Source organism: Pelmatolapia mariae, linkage group LG8, assembly GCF_036321145.2.
Source record: "Pelmatolapia mariae isolate MD_Pm_ZW linkage group LG8, Pm_UMD_F_2, whole genome shotgun sequence".
Lineage (NCBI taxonomy): Eukaryota > Metazoa > Chordata > Actinopteri > Cichliformes > Cichlidae > Pelmatolapia > Pelmatolapia mariae.
Window position 1 is genome coordinate 1,794,553 of NC_086234.1, and position 20,568 is coordinate 1,815,120.

The window sequence follows — 20,568 nt, forward strand, 5'->3', positions numbered from 1 at the left end:
AGTGGTTGCGGATGGTTTCAGGAGGCTTGCTGGGTGAGATCGGTTGCAAAGAGGTTGCTGCACCAAAAACCTTGCAACTGCTTTGATCACAGGCAGACTGCTGCGATCAGCTGAAGTTTTTAATGGAAGATGCAGACCTTTCTGCAAAATATTAACATTTACACTCTGAGCAAAAGTGTAATTTTAAAACATGCAGTGCAAACCAGCAAAGGTGGAACTTTTACTTTGAAAGTGAAAGGTCTCCAGTTTGTGTCAGCATTTTCACAGTGTCACTAGCGCTTGGTGAATCATTCTTCCACGTGATGCTGATTCTGCTAGAGACCAAAGCAGCACCGTGCACCTCTCTGCAGCAACCAGCTGGAGAGTTACACCAACTTGTATCTGAGACGTCACATTAGCAAAATGCTTCTTTAAATCCAAAAACCAATGAGGACTGAGAACTGAAAGGCAAAAACAGCCGAATTCTTATTTGTCTTCTTCTTGATTAGCTGCATCCTTGCACTGTATGATTTCATCACACAGACTAATTCCACTTAGTGAAGTCTCCTCTAAAGTTTGGGGAAATAAACTCAGCTGGACAATAAGGTTTAAGTTCAGACGTAACTTCTGCTGTAAAGTTGGACATTTTAAGCTGAACATCCTTTATGTGGACATTAAAAGAACTGCAGTTTCTGTCTCTTTCCACTTCATTTTTCAGCCCTTGAAGTTGCTGCTTGAGCGTCACCCCACCGGCCCCAAGAGCTTTGAAAGCCAGGATTCAATTTCATTCAAATGTTCCAGCAAAGAGAGGATCACATGAAAATGAAGGAAGAGAAGGAAGTGAGTTCAGGTTTGAATGTTTGCTTTCAGTGTTGTGTTAAATATCTGTGCAGCCAAATGAACAGATAACTTCTTTTCTTTAGTCTAAACTGATGAAAATGCACGCTGATCCGTGAGCTATGCAAATGTGCAGAGAGCTGCACCGCGTGAGGATTACTGTTTGGTGTTTGCATATTTAATCTGCTCCTGTCTGTTTGCCGTCATTCTCTGTATGTTCAAGTGTCAAATAAAAGCACGAGAGTGGGAACACAAAGAGGAGACTCCCTGCGGTGAAGCGCAGCAGATGTGTTCCCCAGCATGAGTGATGGTTATGGATCCATACGCTGACAGATTATTAGCAGACACAGGAAGCTGTGCAGGAAACCCGAACTGCTGGCTCACGTTTCACTTTCATGTCTCATTCATAGCCAGTACATAAAAAGAAGTAAGGGATGCTTATCATGGAGTGTGTTTGTTTGATTACCAGCAGTAATGCTGTTTAATACACTCGAGCTGAATACTTCATAACGCTGTAAAACTGCAGTTCCTGTTTTGATTTCTCCAACATTCAACACTTCAATGTGTTTCCAGCACCTTGTTGAATCTGTGCCATGGAGAGTTAGTGCAGTTCTGTAGCCCTAACACTGGTCCTAACATGGTGTGTATAATAACGGTGAGTCTACATTAGAGCTGCTTAACCTCCTAAGACCTGAACTCTTCCATGGCATGCATTTTTAATTTCTCTTCGATATTTGGGTATTTTGGGACCCGATAAATGTAAAAACAAAGAATCACCAAATTTTTTTTAACCAATTTTTGTTTCTAAGAAAAATGAGAGCCACATATGAGGATATTCGTTTTAAATTTTGATAAAACAGAGGCAGTATAATGTCCTCGTAGGTGGATTTCAGGCCCTTGAAGCAGAAGGTTTTCACAGAACTGCAGCAGAAGTTCTTCACATTTGTAAAGCTGTGTCTGAATAAAGCAAAGTCTTCTGCAGTGAACAAGACCAGAGTGGAGTTGTTTGTCCTTAAGGCACAGCAGCATGTTTGGATGAAACCAAACCTCATACCGACCATGAGCACGGTGGTGGAGGGATGATGATCTGAGTGCACCGTAAACTTCTTTGTATACCAAAGTAATCTAGAGCCAGTGTGAGGCCGTCTGTCTCACAGCTGAAACTTGGACCAAACTGGGTCATCAACAGGACCGCAGCAGATTTCCAACAGAACAACTGAAAAAGAAAAGAACGGAGCTGCTGCAGAGCTCAGAGAGCTGTGCATGAATGAATGCTGCAAACCTCAATGAAATGAAGCAACGCTGAAAAGAAGAGTGGACCAAAACTCCTCCACAACCCCCTGATAGACTGATGAGATGACACAGAAACTATCACTGCAACGTACTGCTGTTGAATCGTGGGATGGACTCAGTTTTTCACAGGATGGCAGACTGTAAAGAGTTTCTTTCTCTGAGGAATGTAGTTCTGCTCTGTGGAGACCTGGTGTTGTTCTCTCAAATACATTCCTGCAATAAACCATCAGTCGATCTGAGCTAACCAGGTGATATCCACGCATGTGTTTACGCCTAACCTGGCGAGTCTGTCCATCAGCAGCAGGTCCCTTTACAGCCGTGCATTTTTATCTCTTTCTAAACCCAGAACGTGGTTGTTGTTTATTTCAGTTCCAGCTAAAATAATGGAGGTTAATAACGTTCGTCCAGAGGAGGCAAAACCAAAGCGTTCTGTAGGTGAAACCATAGAACGACTGTCACTGGATGTCTTTTCATCAGGGTCACTCAGGGTTTGATCCCTCGATGCTCCAGTCTGCATGCCAAAGTGCCCTTGGGCCAGACACTGAACCCTGATGGACACTGTGACCGTGAATGTGTGCCTGCATGTTTTAGACAAAACATCGATTCAAATGTGCGTGAGAGAAGGTGTAAGGATCAGTTAGAGTAGAAAAACATTACATAAGGACTGATCCTGAGGCACGTGAGCGTGCTGATCCCTGTACCTCTCTTCACCCCACTGCGGAGGTAGACCGGCAGGAGGTCCGGACTAATTCCTGACCCTATGTCAACTTTTAATGCCTTTAATTTAAATTATCCTTCCACAACTACAGATGATATGATTGTTTTCCTACAATCAAGCAGCTGTCCTGTTAGAGGGCTGATGACGCGTTAAGTTGTAGGTCTGTGACCTGAGAGATGGTGGTCAGAAATGGACTATTTTATAGTAGCAGCCCATAATCTCAGAGTCCGTGCAGCTATTAGTTTGTTCATTTTAGAATAAATTCTCTGGTTTGAGCTTCTCGGCTGTGCACGTTTTGTTAAACTGTGCAGTTCTAACTTGGCCTATCGAAAGCTTTCATGCATGCAAAGCGATGCAAAGACGAGTAACAACAACAGAGAAAATTCACAGGAATAAAAAAATTAAAATTAAATTACAGGATTAAATCATCTGTACTTGCAGCCAAACTTTGGTTCTCATTAGCTAAGAGTTCATTCTGCTCGCTCTTTCACCCGACGACAGCAGCACTGTTTTATCTGAAATGTTTGACCTTCAGGTGCAACATGAGTAAATCAGAGCACTGGAGTAAAAAAAGTATGTGCCACTAAAATCTGGTGGAAGGCAAAACAATAGAATAAGAATGGAAATCCGTGCGGAGCAGCGAGCGCTGCATTGTCCTTTAAAGCGTCTCTGACCCAGAACTGCGTACAAGCATGTGGACTTAAACTCCGCGGCATCTGGCGCCAAACAGCCTGTAAACCTGCTTCACCTCTGAAGTCTGCGACCCACATGAGCAGAGAGCGAGAACGAGGCAGAAAAACAAAAGCACTGAAGCATGTACAGCAGACAAGTTTCTCCATTAAAACAAAAAGAGAGAGAGAGAGAGGATGGAGGAGGAGGAGGAGCAGAGGAAGAATTAGCTTACCAGTAGAGTAGAGACAGCCCATCGAATCGCTCAGCGTCCTGGGGGAGGAATGGCATCGCACGATGGCCTCAGACAAACAAATAAAGAGCTCTCACACACAAACACACACACAAAGAAAAAAACACAGGAGCGAGACGAGCGGCTGAGAGGAGGAGACGATGAGATGAGAAGAGACGGCGGCGGCGGTTCAAACCGGGACGGTGTGTGTGACCGCACAGAGAGGAGAGGAATGGAAATCCGCCTAGACAGGGAGAGACACGCTTACCTTTACTCACTAATCCGCGCTGATACCCGTCCCTCACACACACACACACACACACACACACACACACACACACACACACACACCAAACTTTAAAGTTTCCTTCAGCTGCAGGATGAGAGCATTAAACAGGAGATTAAATGTGTTGAAATGTAGCCTCTGTGGGTGAAGATCACCTGTAAGGCTCACATTTAACCTCCAGACAAATGTTGGAGACGGTTAGGATGCTCTCCTGGTTCATACGTCATCACAAAGTTTGAACTCTTTACACCACTGCAGCTGAAATCTAGGCCCAGTCCTCGTTAGCTTCCCTCAGCTGTAATAACAGCAGTGCGAGCTGCTCACATCAAACTAAAGTGTCAGACGTGCTTACTGTTTCACTCCCAGCTGCTGAGCAGTGACTCTGCTGAGCCTGATACTCACATCATGACTTTAAAGCAAAGACTGGACTTCTCCTTTTAAATGTACGTAGTTTGTTGTCCAAGATGGACTTTTTTCATATTTGGGTATAATCCATGACTCAACACATTTATCACTGACAAAGAACTTAGCATTGAAGCCAGGGCTGCCCTTTGTCACCGATTCGGTTCATAATTTTTATGGACAGGATTTCTAGGCGCAGCCAAGTGGCAGAAGGCTTTCACTTGGGTGATCTCAGAATCTCATCTCTGCTTTTCGCGGATGATGTGGTTCTGTTGGCTTCATCGGGTGATGGCCTCCAGCTGCACTGGAACAGTTTGCAGCTGAGTGTGAAGCGGCGGAAATGGGAATCAGCACCTCCAAATCTGAGGCCATGGTCCTCAGCCGGAAAAGGGTAGAGTGCCCACTCCGGGTCAGGGACGAGACCCTGCCCCAAGTGGAGGAGTTCAAGTATCTCATGGTCTTGTTGACGAGTGATGGGAGAAGGGAGCCGGAGATCAACAGACGGATTGGTGCTGCGGCTACAGGGATGCGGACGCTGTACCGGTCTGTTGTAGTGAAGAGAGAGCTGAGTGTACAAGCGAATCTCTCAATTTACCGGTCGATCTACGTTCCTATCCTCACCTATGGCCACGAGCTGTGGGTAGAGACCGAAAGAACGAGATCACGGATACAAGCGGCGGAAATGAGCTTCCTTCGAAGGGTGGCTGGCCTCTCCCTTAGAGATAGGGTGAGAAGTTCAGCCATCCGGGAGGGGCTCAGAGTAGAGCCGCTGCTCCTCCACATTGAAAGGAGCCAGCTGAGGTGGTTCGGGCATCTGACAAGGATGCCTCCTGGGCGCCTCCTGGGTGAGGTGTTCTGGTCATGTCCCACCGGGAGGAGACCCCGGGGCAGACCCAGGACACGCTGGAGAGATTTTATCTCTTGGCTGGCCTGGGAACGTCTCGGTGTTCCCCCGGACAAGCTGGAGGAGGTGGCTGGGGAGAGGGAGGGGTGGGCTCCTCTGCTTAGGCTGCTGCCCCCACGACCCGGCTCCAGATAAGCGGAAGAAGATGGATGGATGGCTATAATGTATGTAACACACTGTGTCATTGCTACAAATATATAGATAAAAATTTAAAAACCAAGCCCTAAATTATTATTACATTTTAACTGCTCATTATCTACATCTTTTTGAGGTTTGATCATTTTTTGATCCTGCTCCCTTGCAGCACGGTGGCACGGTGGTTAGCACTGTTGCCGCACAGCAAGAAGGTCCTGAGTTCAATTCCAACATCAGGCCGGGGTCTTTCTGTGTGGAGTTTGCATGTTCTCCCCGTGTTTGCGTGGGTTCCCTCCGGGTACTCTGGCTTCCTCCCACCGTCCAAAGACATGCAGCTTGTGGGGATAGGTTAATTGGATAATCCAAATTGCCACTAGGTGTGAATGTGCGAGTGAATGGTTGTCTGTCCCTGTGTGTTGGCCCTGCGACAGACTGGCGACCTGTCCAGGGTGTACCCCGCCTCTCGCCCTATGACAGCTGGGATAGGCTCCAGTGCCCCCCGCGACCCTGAAAAGGATAAGCGGAAGCGAATAGATGGATGGATGGATGCTCCCTTGACGTGATTAAAGGTGTTTCCCAGGGTTCAGTCCTGGGGCCATTATTATTCACCGGATATGTTAATAATGTTGATCAAGGAGTATCGAACACTAATTTCCATTTTTATGCCGATGACACTGTGATGTATTCCACACCTCAGCTCCAACAATTATTTAATACTGTTCAGCAAACTTTGTGCCGTTCAAAATTACTTTTCAATGCAAAAAAACAAAATTCATGTTGTTTCCAACACTAAATTAAATTTTTTGACTTTTCCACCTATCACAGCTCTTCGCGGTTGGAAGATTGATTTGGTATCTAACTCTTGACTGGTGATTCTCTCTCCTCCCTCCAAGTCTCAAATCAAACAGCTGGTGTCATGAACGGCTGTGTGCAGGCAGGATAGGACCCAAATGCAGACTCAAAGGCGCGATGTGAACACAAAACACGCAGCTTTATTTTCTGGGAAAAAGGCAATACAAATCGAAACTGGAAAACCATGAGGGAGATCGCGACACGGGACTGAGGGAGACACTGATATAAATACACAGAAGGATAACGAGAAAGAGAAAACACTCGGGGAACACAGCTGACATGAATAACCATAACGAGACAGGGGAACCAAAACTGAACAGAATGAACATGGAAACATGAGCCCTTCACAATAAAACAGGAAACAGAGGAACATGATGCAGGACAGGAGGAGAGGCAGACGAGAGGAAGCGAGGGAACATGAGGGAGAGAGAGAGCAGACATGACGGGCTGGGAAACAGATAAACATGGCGGAGTAAAACACAAGGAGGGGAAACAAGGCCCAAGAACTCACATAAGCACAAACAGACACTCAGAGGGCAAAGACACAAGGAGGAAACGCTAAACAGAACAACCTAGGTACTACAGAATAACTTTAGACTAACAAAGTGGACGAAATGACAAAAACACCAGAGAACTCAGAACGCTGGGACCCTGGACCATGACAAGGTGGAAAAAAACTGAAACTGAAATTCAGATTTGTCTTTTGAGTGAAGTCAGTGTGAAAATTAAACCATTAGGATATTCTCATTTAAACAAATGCTTAATATTTGAAACACTCAAAGATCTGAATGCAAATGTGTTGTTTGTTGAATTATTTGGTGACACTGTTGAACTTTTTATTTATATTTTTGTGATCAATGATGTTTCATAATTTGTAAATTTAGTTTTTTTCAGGTCACCTTGTAAATGAGATTTTAAATCTCAGTGGGTCTTTCCTGGTTAAATAAAGCATTAATAATATAATAAAACATTTATGACGTGCTTAAATTTCAGATTTCTTATGAACTCTTTAACGTCCAGCGTCTTTGTTTTCACTGAGACTGAAAGCTTGGAGTTATTTTTAATGCTGCTCTTTACAGACGAGTTCAATGAGACAACAGAAAAGGACACGAGTGTTTTACAGCTTCACCATCTTTCTTTTATGATTTTACAGCTTTATTATCAGTTTCTGTTTGAGCAGCAGTGTGTCCTCTTTTATTTTCAGCTAAACTCTGAATCTTATTTTTATTATTAATCTCTGGTGCTGGTGAGTAACTGAACAGTTTTTAGTTCCTTCTTTAATGTAATATGAAATATTTCCAGTTCTGAGCTGATATTTATACAATCAAACACTCATCTGTGTGAGTCACAGGAAGTGTAAAGCAGGAGAAATCAGTCTTAGAAGCTCCACACCTCTGTGGAGCCGGCCAACCCACAGCTCAACAGAAACACCGAGATTTCGACACATCCTCATTCTTCATCGTGTTTGTCCCCACAGAAGGAAACAAGTTTCACCCTCAGGTCATCAGCAATGACGCATCAAAGACGACGGCCGGCGAGAATATCAGTAAATGTGACGACCTCTGACCCAGAAACGCGCGAGCTAAAACCACAGAGGTCTGTTTGTTACCTGGTTCCATGGTAACCAAGCAAACTATTAACAAATCTGGACTGTTTATGAGCGCAGATTCACGGGTCAAGGAAGTGTTCGTGCTCTTAAACACTGATAAAGCTCACGTATAAACAAAGCTTTTTAATATATATCTAACTTTATAACAACATCATGAGGTCAGAATCATGGAAAGCAGCTCTGGTGGAGTCTTAGAGAATAATAAAGAGCAGTAAAGCAGTGAAAAGCAGAACAGGCTGTTAAGTTTTCAGTAACTTGGACGCCTGGAAAGGATTCCCTGTAAAATCTAAATATTTGTATAACCAGTTAAATGCTGGTGCTAAAGTATGTCATGTTACTGGTAGCACTCTTGGCTGAGTAGTTTTCCTCGGCCTCTCAGTTTGTGAAATGTGTTGTGAAATGTTTTTGACTCTGACTTTGTTCACACTCTGTACCAGCCTCTGTGGCGCAACGAGCTGACCAGGAAGATCCTCCTGCGGGAGACATAAATACCCGACAAAGATCATTCCTCCTCGGACACTTTATGAATGAACGGCTCCTGTCAGGACTGGTGAGTACTGGATTCATCTAATCTCCTCTGATTGTCTGGATCAGATGTGGAAACATACACAGTCCTGTTTAATAATCTGTGCTGACATTCTCAGTGTAGACTTTTTAAAATGCCACATGCAAACTATAAATAAATATCCTTCCATGCATGTTTTTAAAAATGTTTTTAGTCAAAAACATTTTTAAAATGTTTATTTTGTGATGTTATGATAGAGCTATCTGTGTTTATTGTAATTTAATAACTGAATCCTGTAGCTGGGAACTTCATGCCATTAAAACTTCATGTTGATTGAATATTATATGGCACGATAACACAGTAATGGCACACTTCTTTGTTAAATCAGAATCAGAATACTTTATTAATCTCTAAGGAAACTGTGTGGGTTACAGTTGCTCCAAGACAGTAACAGTAACAGATTAAACTATTTAAACAACACAATATGTTACAGATTTTACACATTTAACAAATTACACTCATTCAATTATAAATGTCAAGAATATTGACAAGAATATTACAGATGTGACAATGTATATGACTGACATTTGACTCTAACTTGTGAACTTTGAATTTGCTGTTTTACTGTAAAAACAAGTATTTTGATTTCATCATACATTTTTTTCTTCTGTTTGTTAAATATTTTGGATCCCAGCATGTCTCGGACTTGTGAAAGAGTGGAAGTGATTCATGTCATCTTTGATAAAAATCTAAATTCTGCTGTTTTAAAACAGAAAAAAAGGAAGAACGTGAAAAGAAGAAGCTTCAAATTTCAAGAGTTTGGAAACTTTCCACGGTGTGGTCACACAGACTTCCCCCCTCGTTCAGATTTAACCACCAAACCCACAGATATTTTTAACAGTCAAACTTAAGAATAAACTTCAAGGTTTTTCTGCCTGAGTCACCAAAATGACCTCAGAGCCAAACTTCACCACCGCCTTAAACCTCACCACCCCCACTGCCGATGGTGGCTGCCCACCTGTCGGTATTGGGCTGGAAGGTAAGATCATGCCACCCGTCCTCATCATCGATGTCATTCTGGGGCTGCTGGGAAACCTGGTCGCTCTGTGGATCTTCTGCTTCAAACTGAAGGCGTGGAACCCCAACAGCCTCTTCCTCTTCAACCTGGTTATCGCAGACTTCCTCGCTCTAGTGAGTCTACCTCTGAGGATCGACGCCTTGCTCAGGAGTCACTGGGTGTTTGGAGACGGCATGTGCCGGATCAACCTCTTCCTGATGTTTTCCAACCGTTCGGCGAGCATCGCACTCATGACCGTGGTGGCAATTTATCGCTACTTTAAGGTGAGAGAGTCCTCGTGGTGATGGAGTTGTAAAAATGCTTAACAAAGTTTTTTGTTGCACCTCGTTGGGCCACATTCCTGGTAAAGAGAACAAACCTCTGACTGCATTTCTGATATTTTTGAATCACGGAGTCCCAACACGGGAAACTCGTGTGCCGCAGATCTATTAAAGTGATACAGGTTGTTTTTATTCATGGGGCTCCAAACAGGGAAAAGCTGGTAGTAATAGCTTGATGTAAATAGCTTGATGACATAACTGGGTAAAACTAAAGGAGATGTAAGCCAACATGGGTAAACAGCTGGTATGGTTAGGTAGCGGTATAAAGAGTAGCCCATTCAGCTAAATTAATGGATAAATAGCTGTAATCATATTCTACAAGTCATTTATAAATGAAGCTGAAGGAAGCCTAAGCTGAAGGAAGGAAGACTGAAACTGTAGTTAGGAAGTTAGGAACTTTACCTGATTGAGATCTTTGAATCCATCCATCCATCACCTGACACTGTGACACGAAAACTGGTTTCCTGTTTAAAAATGATGCAATAACCCTGCGGGATAATAATGATTGGCCAATCAGCGCCATGAAAACAATTAATTTCACCATCAAACATTTTCAAGATTCAAAAGATGATTTAAACAGAACCTGCAGCTTTAGTTTTGGCACTATCCAGACATACCGAAAACAGGAACATGTTTTGATGTTCTTCTGCCCCTAAAACCCAGGAAAACCCGTCAGGTGACGGTGCAGGGTGTGCCAAAATAACTTCAGGTGTGGGTCTACCAGCTGGTTAGAGAAGTTTATAATTTAGCCCCAAATCTGATTTTTTTGTGTGTCTACTGGAGGAGACACCAAACTAGATGATGAGAACAGAAACAACAGTTCCTACTTGTTTATCCAGATAAGTGTATTCAGGTGGAAGTTTCAGAACCGGTATCATCAGTGTTGTTTTCTTCCAGGTGGTCCATCCTCACCACCGCTTCAACCGCATGACCAAGCGACAGGCGGTGTTTGTGTCGCTGTTTGTCTGGCTGCTGGTCATCACGCCCCGGGTTCCTATGCTGGCTTACAACCACATCAAGGGCAGCGGCAACACAACCCAGTGCTTCTTTTTCACGTCTTACAAAGAGGCGTCGCGAGCCATCATCATCCTGGTGGCCATGCATCGCATCCTCACCGTGCTGGAGTTCATCTTCCCGATGGCCATGCTGCTGTTCTGCTCCATCCGGATCTCCAGCTTCCTGAAGGAACGACGTATGGGCAAACCCGACAAGGTGCGCAAGGCGATGCGAGTGTGCATCGCCATCGTTGCAGTATTCATGGTATGCTTTCTGCCCACCACGGTGACAACCATCGGAGTGTGGCTCACCCGCTCGTACCGCCCGTGGGACTGCACCAGCTTCTACATATTCACCCAGCTCAGCATCGTGTCTCTGGGATTGAACTTCCTGAACTCGGCCCTGGACCCAATCATCTACGTCTTCTCCAGCTCCATGTTCAGGAAGGCCCTGGTGGGTGCGCTGCCCCGTGCACTGCGCTGTGGGCAGGAAGCCGAGGACAACAAGACGTCTTCTTCGGGAACTCAGTCAACCACCCAGGAGGAGATGAAACCCATGAGGACTGATAGAGGAAGCGAGGCGAAATAGTGAGCTGCTCCTTGCTAATAAAGACTAAACCAAGCAGTGAAACCTTTTCCCTGCTCTGATTTCCTTTATTTTTGTGTAATTTTGCATAAAGTTATACCTTTGGCTTGTTTTCTGATGAATCTGAAAATCTGTCGCATAACCATGTAAACATATATTCAGTCAAGTTTGAAATATTTTTCCTGTTGAACTCTTTAAATGTAAGTGTCTGGTGCTATATTTTTTTATATGTTCTTTTTTTAAAATTTTGATAAAATAAATTACATTACAAACAGAAATAAAAAAAACATCACCGAGGTCTCAAAACCTGCAGTTCCTCTGACGTCCAGCAGAGGCTCCAGTAGTGAGCCAGTGTCCATGGAGTCCCATGTTAAAACTACAGCAGAAGAAAACATGTTTACAGCCTGATACTGAAACTGTTTTGGTCTCTGTGCATAAGTCAGCTTAAAATGTTTTTATAATTTACCTGTTTGAATTGAATTAAAGGTATATTCAGCAATTTTTTTTAGGTTATTTAATAGATATAAGGATTCTGTACTCATAGATATCCAGAATCCTGTTGTTGTGATTTGGTGCTATATAAATAAAGCTGAACTGAAATCCTGCAGCTTTCAAAGGCAAACAAACACTGAGACTTAAACACGAGTGACCAGAAGTTTGCATTTTTCCTGTTTGGATTTTACATACAATTTATTCCCACCACATAATGGAAACCAGTGATCAGTTCATTTTGAAAGAACACATCGCAGGACATAGTGCCTGCAGACCACCTTTTCTCATCAGCAGTTCTAAAATATCAGAGTTCTGCAGAGGCCTCGTATCACCCCATATCTCAGCCTTCAGGTCCTCTTTTGTGGAACCAGTTTGGATTCAGGACACAGACACACTCTCAACTTTAACATTAGCCTTAAAACTTTCCTTTTTAATAAAGCATATAGCTGCTGTCAGCATAACTGACAAGTCACGATTTACTCAGCTGGAGTCAAAATTATATGACAGCAATTCAGTGACTTTTCAGTGAGCTCAGTAAACGGTTAAAAACTGCATCAAAGATTCATTCATGCATTTTGTTATAAAGGTAATAATTTTCAATATTAAACCTGTATCTGTTATCATTATGGCGTGCTATAATATTAATATCTGCCATAAACTATCATCCAGCATTCAGATATTTTATGCAGAATCCCAGCAGGTCGCAGCCAGCAGCCAATTATCTTTGTTCCTCATGCTGAACTTCAGCAGGTCGCCATGACCGTGTCTACAAGTTTAAATGCACTGAGCTGCTGCCGTGTGATTGGCTGATTAAATATCTGCATTCATAAATAAAGTAAAAATGAACCCTTTCGTGCATAGTGGTCACCACAGTGGACAGCTATTCAAAGGCTGTTTTCTTGTATTTGTGTCAGTGTTGATGGTATACTCAGGATTTTTTTTCTTAAGTATTTTTATTCATCTTTTTAAAATACTTAATAAATAATAAGAAAAAATCCTGATTGAGGTTGTCATAAGTCATGCATGAAAGGGTTAATAAATAAAGAGTCTGGCGATTGGTCCACAGCAGCGACATCAACATGTAGTTTTTGTGTTTCTGCCTCCCTCTAGTGTCTGACTGTGTTCACACATGGAGGCAGTGAGATCCCCTTCCTCCTGTGCTGCAGGTGTAAAGTGACCAAATTACAAAATGTTTAAAAAATATTAAATATAATCCTCTTCAATATAATATATGGAAACTGGATATTATTAAAAGTGCAATTCACCCTGAGCTATCATTAAATGTTTGGTAGTAAAGCCGAACATCTACTGTGACATCGTTTTATAAAGGTCATGCAACAGTTGTGAGTTTTGCATATGTGGTCTCTGCAGTCGTGAGTGGTAGAGAGACAGAGACGTACTCGTACACTGTAAAACATAACTGTGCTTCATTAAAAATATGAAGTTAGCACTCAGTTTTAGCAAGTTATCAGTAATTTTAGTTCAAAAAGCTGATCCACTCAGTTTAGTTGCCTTAAAATAATAAAACTAAGTAAGCTGGTGGAATGTAAATAAGTACATTTACTTAGTTACATTCTATTGGATTCCATCCACAATCTGACACGTATCATAGGGTCGCAACAAATTGTTGGTATGTGTCGGGAATAACAACGTGAACCTCCGCCCCAGTCTCAAGTCTCCAAGAGGTTTTCTTCCAAGATTGCCCTGTATTTGGCTCCATCCATCTTCCCATCAACTCTGACCAGCTTCCCTGTCCCTGCTGAAGAGAAGCACCCCCAGAGCATGATGCTGCCACCACCATATTTGACAGTGGGGATGGTGTGTTCAGAGTGATGTGCAGTGTTAGTTTTCCGCCACACATAGCGTTTTGCATTTTGGTCTCATCTGACCAGAGCACCTTCTTCCACATGTTTGCTGTGTCCCCCACATGGCTTGTGGCAAACTGCAAACGGGACTTCTTATGGTTTTCTGTTAACAATGGCTTTCTTCTTGCCACTCTTCCATAAAGGCCAACTTTGTGCAGTGCACGACTAATAGTTGTCCTATGGACAGATTCCCCCACCTGAGCTGTAGATCTCTGCAGCTCGTCCAGAGTCACCATGGGCCTCTTGGCTGCATTTCTGATCAGCGCTCTCCTTGTTCGGCCTGTGAGTTTAGGTGGACGGCCTTGTCTTGGTAGGTTTACAGTTGTGCCATACTCCTTCCATTTCTGAATGATAGCTTGAACAGTGCTCCGTGGGATGTTCAAGGCTTGGGAAATCTTTTTGTAGCCTAAGCCTGCTTTACATTTCTCAATAACTTTATCCCTGACCTGTCTGGTGTGTTCTTTGGACTTCATGGTGTTGTTGCTCCCAATATTCTCTTAGACAACCTCTGAGGCCGTCACAGAGCAGCTGTATTTGTACTGACATTAGATTACACACAGGTGCACTCTATTTAGTCATTAGCACTCATCAGGCAATGTCTATGGGCAACTGACTGCACTCAGACCAAAGGGGGCTGAATAATTACGCACATAATAATTCTCTTCACCAATGTTCCCTCTAATTTTTCATGTGTCTGAGCGAACTCACAAACTCCCTGAGCGGTCCCTTGGACCACTGTGAGCAACAGCAGACGTGTGCACTGTGGTCACAGCAGCATCCAATCCATCAAAGTTACATGGTTTATTAAAATAATCAAATTACAGCATTTACATTTATGTTAGACAATTTTTAATTAAATGCTTTATCCCACTTACAATGAAATTTAAAAAAAATCTTGTTTGTGACCTGTGTAGTATGTTAACACTATTGGAAGTAAAAATGATTTGAACTCCAATTTTGAAAACACAACTTTATTTATTTATTTATTTTTTTGTTCTGACTTGTATTATTAGTCTGAGTCTGTGGTCTGGGAGAGAGTCCTGTAACTCTCTGTCTGCAAAATACAGTATATAATGACCAATGTTGGGCACCTAAAAATGCAGCCAAGGCGTTTTTTTAAATAAACATTTCAAACTATTTACAGAACAATCAGCTGTTCTGCATCAAATTTGATGCCACACAAATTATTTGTGCCACTCCAAAAAATAATTTCTGTCCACTATGAGATAAAGGAGAACAACAGCCTGATACCTGCAGGCCTGACAACAGATGTATCACTCCTGTAACACCTGTAACTAGGGATGGGTATCGTTTAGGTTTTATCCGATACTGGTGCCAAACCGGTACTTTTGAAACGGTGCCGGTGCTTAAAGAATGGAGAACACAAAATTGGTCCAAAAACCTCTCATGTTTAGCTGTTTTTTTGTAAAAAGATAACAATGTTAGCCTTTTCTTCAGCTATAGGGCATATATGGTATCACTCTATGCTGGAAGCGGTGCTTAAACAATGGAAAAAACACAAAATTGGTCCAAAAACCTCTCATGTTTAGCTGTTTTCCACTTTTTCTTTGGTCATTTTAGCCTTTTTGGCCAGGGTGAAGGGAGTATCTGCCATCAGACAAGAAGACAGCCGCATGTAACTACGATGGTATCTGCTAGTTCACCTTACATGCATTAATGTAATAACGTGGTTAGCCTACTCAACGTAAATTACACACGAACAACATTAAGCTACTCACGCAGAGAAGAACGGCTGCTGCTGCCATCATCATCCTCATCATTTCTGCTACACTGGCAGGGCTAGGGGCCAGGACTCTCCTCTTCGGGTTCTTGGGGGATGTTGCTAACTCCGGGTCCGATAACAGGCACCACACCCGCAGTAGATGTGCTCGGTGTGAGGTCTCACAGCAAGCTATCAAATACGGTGCATTTCTCGGCTTTTAAAAAAAACGCTATGCGTCGCCAGGTGTTTCATCAGATTCGAGGAGTTACCTCCTTTGCACAGTATCACAGTATCACCCTAAAGCACTTGTTGCAGGCTGCTGAGTTTGCATCTTTTGCTGTGAAGTACAGCCAGACTTTTGACCGCTTCGTCTTGGGCATTTTTAATCTGCAGCTCTGCTCTAAAAGAACGTACGTACCTGGGCCCGCCTACTATCCTCGGAAACATAAAATGATTGGCTAGAATTGGCTCAGGAAAAAAAAAAAGCACCGAAATAAAGCACCGAAATGTGCGCTGCTTTTCGGTCTGGTTACTACCGTTTATGTCAGAACCGGTGCCATCATGGCACCGGACACCAGTACCCATCCCTACCTGTAACATTCAGCAGTCGCCTCATTGTTCTGACACACACAACAAAACTATTGACTAACTACACACTAACTACACACTAACTACACAAGATTTGCGCTAAACGTCGCAAATCTCTCACATCTCAAAACACCGCCGCAACTCCTTAAACTTCCCTCTTCTTAAACAACTAGATGCCATGTTGCCATATCATTTTTTGATTGGTCCACATAGTACATTTTTCCACCAATAGGAAAGGCTGGGGGGTTGCTCACAGGCGGAGAGTGCTTTTCCTTATAAAACGCCGTTTTAACCGTTTCTTCCCGCAGTAAATATAAACAACGACAGTATTCAGGAAAAACCAAACATTGCATATATATTTTTTTTTTTATCATAACTCTGGTTTTACGTGGCCGATCAAAACAATTTAAAAACTGGTATAAAGTCCACACTTTTCCCGTCAGTTGTTCCGTCTGTCCTGCTCACATCTCCAATGGTTGTACACGTTGTCATTAACGTGGCTTCACTCCACATCAGCCACGCCGCTTTGCTAAAACTCCGGTGTCGGCACATAAGGACGCTGTCATAGCCTGTCAACCACGTTGATTGGCTGCGTATATACGAATGTGAATCGCATCATTGGCTGGACTATGGGATAAGGTGGCATCGTTCTAATCCCATACGGGAGCAGCCAGTCACTTACTGACTAACACGGCAAAACAGATTTGTTAACGTATTTATTTTAATTTCAATTCAGGTTAGATTTTTTTTTTTTTTTTTTGTGCGCAACACAGATTTTCTGTGTGCAGAGACCGTGCCAGCAGTGCGCAATTGCGCACGTGCGCAGCTTAGAGGGAACATTGCTCTTCACTCTGCTGACCCATGACAAGAGATTCAACCCCCATTATGAGCACCTTCTACAGAGGCACCATTGAGAGTATCCTCACCAACTGCACCACTGTGTGGTATGACTCCTGCACTGGGTCCTGCAGGAAAAAAATGACAACGGGTAGTGAAGAGGATTGCAGGGACCTCTCTTGCCCCCCTCCCCAGGAGATCTACTGCGCCTGCCTCATCTGGAAGGTCCTCTCCATTAAAGGTGACTCCACTCATCCCTTCAACAGCTTCTTCAGTTTGCTGCCATCAGGAAAGATACTGAAGAGCCTCCGGGCCAGAACCCGCAGACTGAGAGACAGCTTCGTCCATCAGGCTGTCAGGATGCTGACCATCTCTGAATCGAGAAGGGGGGCCCAAGGGTACATCTTTCGCCATCTTACAATGCTGTGATTGCAGTCATTCCCCAACTCTCTGTGAATGGTACTCATGGACATTCGAGAATCTGTGTCTTTGATAAGTAGTCGTTGATCAATGGTCATAAGAATTTGCATACTAACAATCATGGAACTAACCCCCCAGCCCATTGTTCATTCAGTGGTGTTAGTTTCCTTCACTGTGCAAATGTACTGTTTATAAGATTGGGGAAACCTGCAGTCAGCTGAGACTGAGGAAGTCACCTGATGATGATGAAACGTTTCTCCCACTGAAAACGTCCAGATGAACAGAATCAACCTTTTCGAATTTACTTACCTGGATGATTGAGCATGCATCAGGACATTATTTTATTAATATTTTTGAAATGATAGCAGCACAAACAAAAATTTTTGCAGCACAAACGTAGCACAAATGTTTGACATCATTTTTCTTTGATTTCAACCAGGCCCCCCACAGCTGTGCGCTAGCTTATGTGGTTGCAGTTCTACAGGGATTTAAAAATCTGTGTCTGTATACGTGTGTGTGTGTGCATCCTGTGTCCTTTCACCCAGTTAATAATAATAATAATAATAACTTTATTTATAAAGCGCTTTCAAACAAAGTGCTGTACAACTATTTAAAACTAAAAAGATAAGTAAAATAAAAGCGATACATAACAATACAGGTAAAAGACACAATACAAGTTAAAAACAGTAAAAATTTAAAAACTAAAAGTGATAGAATTAAGACATGTAAGATAGGGTGAACAAATGTGTCTTCAGCTTAGTTTTAAAAACCTCCACAGAGCATGCCTGCCGAATATCTTGAGGGAGGGTGTTCCACAGAAACGGGGCACGAAAAGAACAAGCACGCTCTCCAACTGTCTTTTTTCTGGCTCTAGGAACCTTTAGAAGGCCAGAGTCCTGGGATCGGAGAGCACGGGATGGAACATAAAGATGTAAAAGGTCGGAGAGGTATGAAGGTGCCAATCCGTTTAAAGCCTTGTAGGTGAGCAGCAGGACCTTAAAATCTGCTCGAACCTGACAAGGTAGCCAATGCAGAGAGTTCAGTACAGGGGTAATGTGTTCAAATTTCCCAGTTCTTGTTAAAATGCGAGCAGCTGCATTTTGCACCATCTGTAGACCTCTAAAACTTTTCTTTGGTAGCCCAGAAAGAAGAGCATTACAATAATCAATACGTGAAGACACAAATGCATGGATAAGAACCTCTGCAGTGTCGCTTGACAAAACTTGTCTGATTCTGGCTATGTTCCTCAAATGATAAAAGGCGGTCTTTATTATCTCTTTTACATGAGACTCGAAAGAGAGCACCATGTCGAACCACACGCCCAAGTTTTTTACCTTGTCCCTGCAATTTATGACACTGTCATCAATTCTCAAGATGAAATTTTGGGACAAGTGCTGAAATTTGTGTGGCCCAATGACCATCAACTCTGTTTTATCAGTATTTAGGAGCAAGAAATGATCCGATAACCAGCCCTTAATTGCAGATAGACAAGATTCTAGTTTAGAGACTTCAGCACAATTTCCAATGGTTAAAGGAACATAAAGCTGCAGGTCATCAGCGTAACAATGAAAAGTTACATTAAAAGAACGTAAAAGATCACCAAGAGGCAGCAGGTACATAGAAAACAGCAACGGTCCAAGTACAGAGCCTTGAGGGACCCCGTGCCTCACTGCACAGGTCTCGGAGAGATCATTTTTAAAACTAACAGTCTGAGACCTCCCAGACAGGTAAGATCTCAGCCATGATAAAACATTTCCTGTAATTCCAATAAAATGTTCAAGCCTATCCAATAAAATGCAGTGATCCACAGTGTCAAACGCAGCACTTAGATCCAGCAGTAATAAAACTGAAGTGCGATCGTTGTCTGCATTTACCAGCAGATCATTTACCACTTTTACTAAAGCTGTTTCTGTGGAGTGATTTGGTCTAAAAGCAGACTGAAATGGTTCAAACAGATTGCTTGTTGACAAACAAGCTCAGTGAGCTGCTTAAAAACCACTTTTTCAAAGACTTTAGATAAAAAAGACAGATGTGAGATGGGTCTATAGTTTGCGACCATGTCAGCATCCAGTCCAGGCTTTTTCAAGATCGGCACTACCACAGCTGATTTAAAACATTCAGGAAAGCTGCTTTTACAACCTTAGTTAATCCAGACAGAGAAATAACCTTGAAGTCAGAGAACAGTTTATCAGCACCAGCAGGCAAAGCAGCCGAGTAGTCTAATGAACAGCTCGAGGAGGGAGTAATCTGATTCCTAAGTGTTTCAGCCCTTTCTCTGAAAAACATAAGAAAGTCATGAGCTATCAAATTAGAACAGCAGAGAGTTGACTTACTCTCTGTAAGTTGCGACACTGTGTTGAATAAGAGTTTTGAGTTATGTTTATGACTCATGATGAGGTTTGAGAAATAATTTGCTTTCGCTGTCGACATCGCTGATTGAAGAGAAGATAATGAGTCCTTCCAAGCCTGGAGAAATACTTCTAGTCTGGACGATCTCCAGTGACGCTCTGCTTTTCTACAAAATCTTCTCAAGTTCAAGAGCTCCTCGTTTAACCAAGGCATAGGGTTCCTTTTTTGACATTTTAACTTCTTTACGGGAGCAACAGAGTCCAGTAATTCAAGAAGTGTATTATTAAGGTTCGCAGTCAAGGTGTCCACACATAGCTCCTTGGTAAAAATAGGGTCCAACACATCAGGTAGGTGTAATTTAACTCCAAGCAATGCTTCGGGGCTAATATAACGAGATGATCTGAGGGGCAATTTTCCCCTCTCATAAGCTGGAGATTTAGGGATTAAAATATCAAACAAAATTGCTGAGTGGTCTAAGATAGGTAAAACACAATTTTCAGTCATTGATACATTCAGTCCGTAACCCAAGACAAGGTCTAGGGTGTGGCCCTTACGTGTTGGGCCAGACACAAATTGTGTGAAGTTTAAGGAATCAATTACATTTAAGAAATCTTTGTCCAGGGGTTTATCCTCACAACACAGATGAATATTAAAGTCCCCCAGTATAAGAATCCTTTCATAGTGAGCGATAAAACATGTCAAGAAGTCTGAAAATTCCGAAATAAACGAGTCATTATATTTAGGTGGACGATAGATGACTATAATTAGAACCACGGGACAGCTTAAAGTCAGGAGTTGGGACTCAAATGAGGTAAAAACACCAGGACTTTGTATCTGTTTGCATTTAAAACAGTCTTTGATGACAGAGGCTACCCCGCCTCCCCTCCCAGACAA

At 42.8% G+C, this 20,568-nt stretch overlaps 2 protein-coding genes across 4 annotated transcripts in view; one reads left to right on the plus strand and one right to left on the minus strand.

Annotated features, from left to right (window-relative positions):
• Positions 1-3,978, minus strand: part of stxbp4 (syntaxin binding protein 4) — a 41,180-nt gene extending 37,202 nt beyond the window's left edge. The window contains exon 1 of one of the 2 annotated variants that reach the window (XM_063482425.1): positions 3,732-3,978. In XM_063482425.1, coding sequence (XP_063338495.1) covers positions 3,732-3,787 — 56 coding nt within the window. In that variant the 5' untranslated portion in view covers positions 3,788-3,978. The remainder of the gene's footprint in view (positions 1-3,731) is intronic. The other variant, XM_063482424.1, reaches the window with a different exon arrangement.
• Positions 803-11,603, plus strand: LOC134633570 (hydroxycarboxylic acid receptor 2-like). Of its 2 annotated transcripts, XM_063482427.1 has the most exons (4): positions 803-819; positions 8,354-8,466; positions 9,195-9,762; positions 10,717-11,603. In XM_063482427.1, the coding sequence occupies exons 3-4, from the start codon at positions 9,370-9,372 to the stop codon at positions 11,401-11,403; spliced, it is 1,080 nt and encodes a 359-aa protein (XP_063338497.1). In that variant the 5' UTR covers positions 803-819; positions 8,354-8,466; positions 9,195-9,369; the 3' UTR covers positions 11,404-11,603. The 2 variants fall into 2 exon arrangements, with proteins under 2 accessions (XP_063338497.1, XP_063338498.1); XM_063482428.1 differs by lacking the exons at positions 803-819; positions 8,354-8,466 and having other exon boundaries at positions 9,090-9,762.
• Positions 11,604-20,568: the final 8,965 nt, after the last annotated feature.

Excerpts from the sequence above, each read along its gene's own strand:
- LOC134633570 (XM_063482427.1), top strand. The coding sequence starts at position 9,370 with ATGACCTCAGAGCCAAACTTCACCACCGCCTTAAACCTCACCACCCCC. Across the intron at positions 9,763-10,716 it reads CAATTTATCGCTACTTTAAG|GTGGTCCATCCTCACCACCG; the intron begins GTGAGAGAGTCC and ends GTTTTCTTCCAG.